The 8398-nt window shown below is 48.2% G+C and overlaps 1 protein-coding gene across 1 annotated transcript; it reads right to left on the reverse strand.

The window, feature by feature from the left end:
• Positions 1 to 450: 450 nt before the first annotated feature.
• On the reverse strand, positions 451 to 7113 carry TMED2 (transmembrane p24 trafficking protein 2). The gene is made up of 4 exons (XM_036393383.2): positions 6903 to 7113; positions 5436 to 5628; positions 3046 to 3153; positions 451 to 1937 (listed from the first exon to the last, which is right to left on the reverse strand). Exons 1-4 carry the CDS (start codon positions 7080 to 7082, stop codon positions 1813 to 1815), a joined length of 606 nt encoding a protein of 201 aa, XP_036249276.1. The 5' UTR covers positions 7083 to 7113; the 3' UTR covers positions 451 to 1812.
• Between the last annotated feature and the right edge of the window lie 1285 nt (positions 7114 to 8398).

Here is an 8398-nt window from a genome sequence, read left to right on the forward strand (position 1 = left end):
AGCTGCCTATCGCAGTGAGTACTTCTGCGGGTCTTAGAGCAACGCTGTGCCACCTGAGTACCCTAAACCTAAGCTGTAGGTTCAGAGCTACCTGATATTCATTCTACCTGCCCCCAAAGCTGGATGGACTCTGGATAAATTCCTGATATTTTAAGAAAGCAGGGAATCACAGAATCGTTAGGATGGAGAAAACTCTGGAGTCATCCAGTCTGAGCCCCCTGCCCAGGCAGAGTCATCTGGAGCAGGAGACACAGAACACACCCAGGTGGGTTTGGAATATCTGCACAGAGGGAGAATGCAGTGGGCAGCTCCAGTGCTCATATCACATTGATATGGAACTTCTTGTGGTTCAGTTTATGGCCACTACTCAATAAATAATTTAGAAAAACTCCTTTGTGTTAATTTGTACTTCCTTAAGGTATTAAAAAAAAAAAAAAACCACAAAGCTGCTTTTTATTTTTTTAAAGAATTTGTTTATTTATCGAACCTGGGTCATATTTAGATTCACGAGCAATTTTTAAATGTACATCTTAGAATTCAATTTTCAGTGTTTTACACAAAAATATTGGCACACAACAGTTGCAATAAGGTGTAACAGCCACCTCTCTGAAGAACTGCTGCAAGTGTTTGCCCGAGGTTGAAAAAACTTTACCTGGAACATGAAAACCTGTAACAAATTTTAAATTAATTGTACAAAACTGTTGTGTGTTACTTGTAGAGGATCCCCCCTGGAAAAGACCCCGCCCCACCCCCAAAAATGATTACAACTAATATACATCAGTCACAACATAATCCTGGCTCAGCACCCACATCAGACGCTTCTTAAATTTTTAAACCAATCATCAGAGAACCGAGGAAAGGAACTTTATACAAAAACAAATCTACATGTGCCTGAAAAAAGAAAACACACCAGTATTTAGCATTATGCTAATTCTGATCAGATCATGGCAGAGTTTGCCACTGCACTTAAATACAAGGGCTGCATAGCGTGGACTGAACCCCCAGGATCCAGAACCCTCTGGCCTCAGGAACCCAGATTTCCTGAACATTCTGCCCTGGGCACTGGGCAAACAGTCTGAGCTTTGGACCTGCAAAAGCCAAAGGGTTCACCAGTGTTTGCCAAGACACTGCACACAATTGGCTTCCAAATAAAACCTCTGAGAGACTAAAAACCGTGTAAGGAACATTTGGTGATGAGCAGAGAACAAAAAAAAAAGCATTTTTGTATCAACTATTTAATTAAAAAAGAACTTTGGGAAGAAGTTGGTATCATTAAGACAGTTGCTGATGACTGTCTTTTAAATAGCAACTAGGTATGAATTTTAAGCTTTTCCTTGGCAGTTTCTGTGAGTGGAGAAGGGATTATTTCAGTTTGGTAACACCTACTGCAGGGCTAAGGGTGTAAGGATGCAAACAGTCACCTTAGGGCCTTGTACCGTTTCCCTGGACAGAAGTGCAAGTGCTTCTGCAAACAGGGAAAAAAGTTAGAAAAGACAGAACAGCTTGTTACTAGAGTGAGTTACAGAGTTTGCAGCTTGCCTGGACCTTGCTTAGCACACAGACTGGGCAGATCTCAGTGGAACAAAATGATGCCAATAAAGTGACAAGATTTCAGCACAGCTTTTGCTACAGAAGATATATAAAAACAATTCCTTTCTTTTTTTTCTTAACTAGGAAGAAAACATAAGCAAATAAGTTTTACAGTTCAGTAAAGAGGGTTCAGAAACTAAATGACTTTTTTTTTTTTTTTTTTTGTTTGTGACCAGGATGTTTGGTAGAGAGTGAGCTGAAATCTGAGACCACAGAAGGATCTTACACCACCCTTCGGACTTCAAAAAACCTCTTCAGGTAGTAGATTTGTCCCAGTGTCATGGCAACTAGTACAAGGGCTTCAAAGAATGACCAAAGAACCACTCTGCTGTTTGTGTTGTCATTAACTGTTGGGGGAAAAAAAAAAGAAAAAAAGTAGTAAGTAACAAAGCATCTAAAGTGAAAACATTCTGCAGTGAATCTGAGCGTTGCACGGGAAGCACTGGGTTTGTGTCAGGTCATCACAGGTGTCCCAGAAGGGCCCTGCAGGCTCAGAGATGAGATCTGAGCGGGATTTTTCTGAACAGTTTGTTTTTAAACCCACTTTGGACATACACTGCAGCATCTGTCTCTATTCTGCCCACCCTTCTGGCCTCTGAGCTGCCAAACAAAGCCTCCTGCTTTTCCAGGTCAAGCAGGGAACTGCTGATCTCTGAAGGGTCACCATCTTTGGTTCTAAACATTCTGATTTTTCTTAAATCAGACCATTAGTAACAAATGGCACAAAACTGGAGATATTCATAGCTTCAAATAATTGAGGAGACAGTGCTTTTATACAACGTTGTGTTTTCACATGAAAAATACTTGCCCTTGATTCTCACCCACGAAAGGAGCAGTAGTTCTGCTCTATTTCGACAAAACATTTTAAAAAGAGACTTTGGCTCAATTACTAAACCACAGCCACTTCAAGGGTGAAGCAACAGTTCAACCAAAGTTTGGGAACCAAATCATGGAATGGTTTGGGTTGGAAGGGACCTTCAAACCCATCCAATCGCACCCCCACCATGGGCAGGGACCCTTCCCTGGGCACCCCCAGGGATGGGGCAGCCACAGCTCCTCTGGGCACGCTGTGCCAGGGCTGTACCACACTCCCAGGGAGGAATTTTTCCCCAGTATCTGATCTGAACCACCTCCCTTTCAATTTAAAACCATCCCATGGTTTACCTGTCCTTGTACATGGGTTAAATAACACCATCACTGGTACCTGCATGAATACATCGCTCAAACAACTGCAGAATTTACATCACTTAAGCAAATGTTATTTTGTATAACAACGAGGGGAAGCCAATTTAAAGATGACTGCAAGCAACACCTCCATTCTTTACTCCATGGGCAGGCCCTGCAGGATTTAAATTATTGTTTTTGAAGTCGGTAGGAACAGTTTTCATGGAGTGGTGTTTAAATGGCCATTTACAAGGTCAGAGGGGAGAGGCAGTGGCTGGGGCTGGCACCTACTTGCTCGATGTATTCTCTCCCGGACCTCCATGTACTCCTGCTCGTGCTTCACCGCTGTCATGGCCACTGCTAACTCGTTAATCATCTCTTCTAGCTTGTTCTGATGAGCTGCAGAGTAATTTCAGAAGCATCAGAAAGTCTGTTAATGACTGGAGAAACTGATTTCAATGAATTGATGAGCAGTTAAAAGTAATTTCCTGCTGCAGAAGGTCTGGCAGTACAGCTGAACACTTCCTACCCTTAGAGCCAAGCTCAGTTTCTGAAGCCCTTTCCCTGACGTGCCTCTGTGGTGTTTAACAAGTGGGAGAACATTTCTCCACATCCAAACAGGAGGAGACACAATTCAGACTCAGCACAGAGCCCACATTTCCAGTGTGCACATACTTTTCCAGGAGAACAGAATGGAAGAATGCACGAGATCAATACCACACACTAATATCTATTTTGCCAATATCATCCAATATATTCCAAGCAAATTATCTTAACATGACAGCTTTTCCTAGTTGTTAAGCTTGCAAAAATAGAATGACTGAGAATTTAGCTCAAGATCATGATGCTGGCAAATCATGAGATCACTTTCTGAAGCAAAAAATCACATCCTGTGATCTTCAAGCTCAGCTGAAACCCAGCATTGAGGGGGCACAATGCCCAGGGAGGCTGGCACAGCCCTCACTTGTGGTGTTGTGAAAGCAGGAGAGGAGCTAAATACCAAACCAATGGCACAAAACCAGCTTGAGACAGTTCAGCAAATGGAAGGCTCAGAGAGCTCAGATTTACTCAGGTTTGACTGTCAATCACAGGATCTTTTTATTACATCCACGCTCAAAGATCTGTCCATCACAAATTTATAAATTAGGCAAGTCATTTGCAGAGTTTTCTAGCATCAGGCTGAGGTATCATTCCACAGACACGCCCTGGGCAATCAGCTCTCTTTAAAAGTCACAAAACCCAACATATTTTCCTTTCAAGGGACACAGTTGACTTGGAAGCTCCCTTACTACAGGTTTATTTGCAAATTAAGTGTTTCAGATCACAGTCTGAAAACAGAGCTATTCAAAGCACACACCTTGTGGGGAACAGTCAAAAGAGAGCACCAGAGAATAACACTCATACAAGTCAGAATTAAAATCTCAATAGTTGTGCAAACACTCACTTTCCCTATACCTCAAATCCTTTATTTTCATGGCCAACTGGTCACTGCAGTAAGTGCAGTTTATTGGTAGGAGAAGAAACTACAGTTGCAGGGACAGTCTAAAAACACTCAAAAAAATCAATTCAGAAAATTGTCCTATTGCACTAATATTCTTTAAAACAGACATATAAAACAGACTCAATAAAAGATTTGAGTCTTTAAAAAAATCCAAAGTTAGGAATGTGCTATTTTTAAGTGACATCAAGCACTCAATGCCCAAGTTATTTACTTGCCAAAACAGAAAACAAGAATTGGTTGCCCTTTCTAGCTACAGTCATTGATTTATAAATAAACTTTATAACTTGCTATGCATACATTTATTTTTTTACAGCAAATGACAAGTTTGAGTTTTTCCCCTGACACATCAGTAATAATTCATAACCTAGGAGCAGCTTATTGCCTCCTAAAGCTTTTGATTACTCAACATCCCCTTTAGCAATAGAAGGCAAACACTGCCAAAACCATCCAGCATTCTTGGATGTTCAATGTTTTAGCTCAATTTCACCTAAACTGATTAAATCCTCTGTCAGGCATGAAAAACCACCTGAAGGCAAAGTGCCATCAGTGCAAGGAGCTGATCCCAAGAGCTGCTCAGGGTATAAACCTGCCACTGGGAGCCTGCAGGTGCTCAGCATTGCTCAGAATCAGACCTTTTGGGTAGTTTATTAAATAAAGACATTCTCATGCTCCAAACCAATGTTACAGAGAAAAAGCCAAGTTAGCTGTTAGTGAATGAACATGTGCCAGAGACAAGATGCTAAGGAGCTTTCAAAAAGCAGTCCACATACCATCCCAGGTATCTCCACCACCTAGAGGAAAGCGTGAGAGATGAACACAGGTACAGGACAAAAGGCTGCAGATAAAACAGTCATTTACACAGCTATGGGAGAAGTTTCCTATTAGCACATTTATCAACTAAGGCTCCACACTGCTGAGCCTGCTAAGAATCAGAGGATGGCACTGATGAAGGGCTAAAGGATGGAAGCATTAGTGTCTGCAGATGGGACTCTCTGGTGATTTTGCCTCAAATTGTGTAACCAGGACTAAAAACATCCACTTTAGCTGTGCAAGAGAACAGCTAATTCCACCTGGAGGAACCTCTCTGGGAATCCTGAGAGCCCTACTCAAGTTCCCAAGTCATGCAGGCAGGGAAAGGCTCCCGAGCTGGAGCTGAGTTCCTTCCAGGACTCTTCCTCACCTTCTGTCTCCATGTCTTGCCCCTTGGGAGCTTCCCCGATATCGATAGTGAACATCACTATCTTGGGAGTCATGGTGGACATCCTGTTGCTAAAGCAAAACTTGTAAGTTCCATCCATGTGGGCAGCAAAGGTGTATTTTCCACTGGACTCTCGGTCGCCTTTATAAATCCCTTTATTATCAGGGCCTGTGATCTGCGTGGGGAAAACAGAGGGTCACAGGTTTTAATTCCAAACACAGAGCTCTCAAATGCACCATCACAGGCACCAGCACCATCTGCAATCTGGCTGCTTTGGCACACTTCAATCTTTCCCTCCCACAACTCATTGGTGCAGCTCCCCGCACAGAAATCTCTTCGAAAAAACCCCACAAACTTCTTGGTAAAGAAAGTCATGCAAAAGCCTCCCTCCCTGGCCTCCTGTGGTCGAGATAAGCAGTCAAGAACAAGCAAACCACAAACCCTGGCTCTTTGGCAAATTAACAACTGCAGGGGAAACCTTATCTCTGATGTCTGAAGGAAAACAAAAAGGAAAAAAAGCCATTCTCCAATCGACTTTAGACACACAGTCGGGCATTGTTGCAGTTACTATTTCAAAAGGACTGAACACCTGAGTTCTGAGCTCTCAGGGTCACTGTGATCCTGAATTCCCATCCCACCAGGCCACACTGCTGCTGAGCTTCCACAAGGGAAGGGGATCTCAGAGCTGCCAGCCCTGTCCTGTGGCACAGCCTTGTGTCATTTCCAACTGCTACAGGACTCCCAGCAACAACTCCCACCTCTGTGACATCCCAAACAAAACCCTCTCTGCTCTCTAACACGATGAAATCAATTCGAACTCAGCATCTCCTGATTCGATTCCTCTCTGAAGATCAGTATTTGCTCAAAACTTCCCCGATGCCAACCACCCGGATTAGAGACACCACCTTCGATGCACGGGGAAGCACGCTGCTCCTCGAGGGGCAGCACCCGATTCCAGAGAGCAACCGCGGGCGCTCCTCCCGCCACACAATTCCCGGTGCCGAGGCTGCACCGAGCGCGGTGGGGGCGGAAACCCCACGGGAAGGGGGGAACAGCCCGAGCCTCGTGCGGCGGAGCCGGGGGTGGTACCGCACGGGCACCGGGGCCCGCCCGAACCGCCCACGCTGAGCCCTGAGCGCTGCCGCCGCACGGAGCCCCCGCGGCGCAGCGAGGCCGCCCCGAGCCCGGCGGGCGGCTCCGGCCCCGCTCGGACCATCCCGAGCCCGGCGGGCGGCTCCGGCCCCGCTCGGACCATCCCGAGCCCGGCGGCGGCTCCGGCCCCGCTCGGACCATCCCGAGCCCCGCGAGCGGCTCCGGCCCCGCTCCCCGCTCCCGCCGGTGCCGCCGCTCGTTCCCGAGGGGCCCCGCACACAGCGGGGCCGCAGCGCGCGGGCCCAGCTCCGGGACGGCCCCGCTCCCCAAGGTCGGCCCTCGCCGCCGCCGCCGCACCTCCACGTCGATGTCCAGGAAGCCGCCCTCGGCCACCTCGAAGATGAGCCCCATCTTGGTGCCGGACGGCACGCGCTCCAGGAAGCACTCCTCGGCGTGCGCGTCGATGCTGACGAAGTAGGCGGCGGCCGGGGCCGCCAGCGCGGCCACCAGCGCCAGCACCGCCCGCACCGGCGACATGGCGGAGCGACCGGCGGCGGCACCGAGCGGCGCTTCCGGCCCGCGCCGCGCCCCTTCCGGCGCACGGGGCCGCCGATCATTGGCCGCTGCCGCCCCGCTGCCACGTACGGGCTGCGCTACGGCGGCCGCCGGGAGACAATGGGCAGCAGGACCGCCAAGGCGCTGAGGCAGCGCCCGCGCGGCGCGGGAGGCGGGACCCACGAGCGAGAGCAGCCAATGAGCGGGGAGAAGAGGCGAGGCGGTGGCGGAGAGAGCCAATCAGAACGAGGAGCGGGAATGCCCGGCAACGGGGCAGGGCGGGGCGAGCGCGGGAGGCGGGAAACAGCGGCTGAGGGGATGGGGGGTGCGGCTCCTGAGGGATCCCGCGGCTCCTGAGGGGTTTCGGCGGCTCCAGGGGCAATGAGAGCAGGCGGGAGGGAGGCATGGCGGCCTGTCACCGCGGCTGTCACCGCTGCCGAGGCTGCTGCTAAAATTGGGAAATCAGAAGTTGCTTTAGTGAGGCAGATGTTTGGGGAGCAGCCAACGTTTAAGATGTTAATAGCGAAGCCCAGCTTGTGGGCTATTCACGCTTAAGGAAACACAGTCATGGCACGTCCAGTTTCTGCTTCACCCCAGAGTAACTGTTTAAAAACCCCTTCCTTGCATGGCCATGCTTAAGCACTAATTTCCAATTAAAACTCGCAAACAGAAATACCGAAATTCATGCTTGAGCTCAAGGCAGCCTGTTTCGTGACTAGCTGTTTTAATGGTGTGGGGAACAGTTATAGACTAACACACAATCTGGCTTTCCAGTGAAGTATTTATGCGTCGCTTTTGCCAATAAGCGCCGGTTGTTGTAGCCCTGGTGACACTCAGACACGTTTATGTGCACAAATGCCAGATTTACATCAGCACATTCTGCTCCAGGTGTGGGCCAGCAGAGCTGTGTCAGGGCAGGCACAGGGTGTGGACAAGTGTGGACGAAATTCTGCAAGACAGGCTGAGCCTGAGGAGCTGCAGGTCACACACGTGGCTGGATAAGAGACTTTTCCTGCCAAGTCGTTTTCCATGAGTTTGGATCAGGCCAACATCGAACCTGCTGCTTCCCATACACAAACTGTGCTGGTTTTTCACCTTTCTCAGCTGTAGTTTTAGTCTTTCCACACGTGTTCCCTACATTGTTGCATTTTCCCTCTACCCACACTTGAACAGAACAACAGGAATTCGCGCTGTACCAAATTCTTGTGGCAAAAACTCTTTTCCTCATCTCTAACTTGGGCAAAACGATGATTTCACAGCATAGCTGCTCCCCTGAGGTACTGCAGAGCGTTCTCCAA

Source organism: Molothrus ater, chromosome 18 (assembly GCF_012460135.2).
Source record: "Molothrus ater isolate BHLD 08-10-18 breed brown headed cowbird chromosome 18, BPBGC_Mater_1.1, whole genome shotgun sequence".
Lineage (NCBI taxonomy): Eukaryota > Metazoa > Chordata > Aves > Passeriformes > Icteridae > Molothrus > Molothrus ater.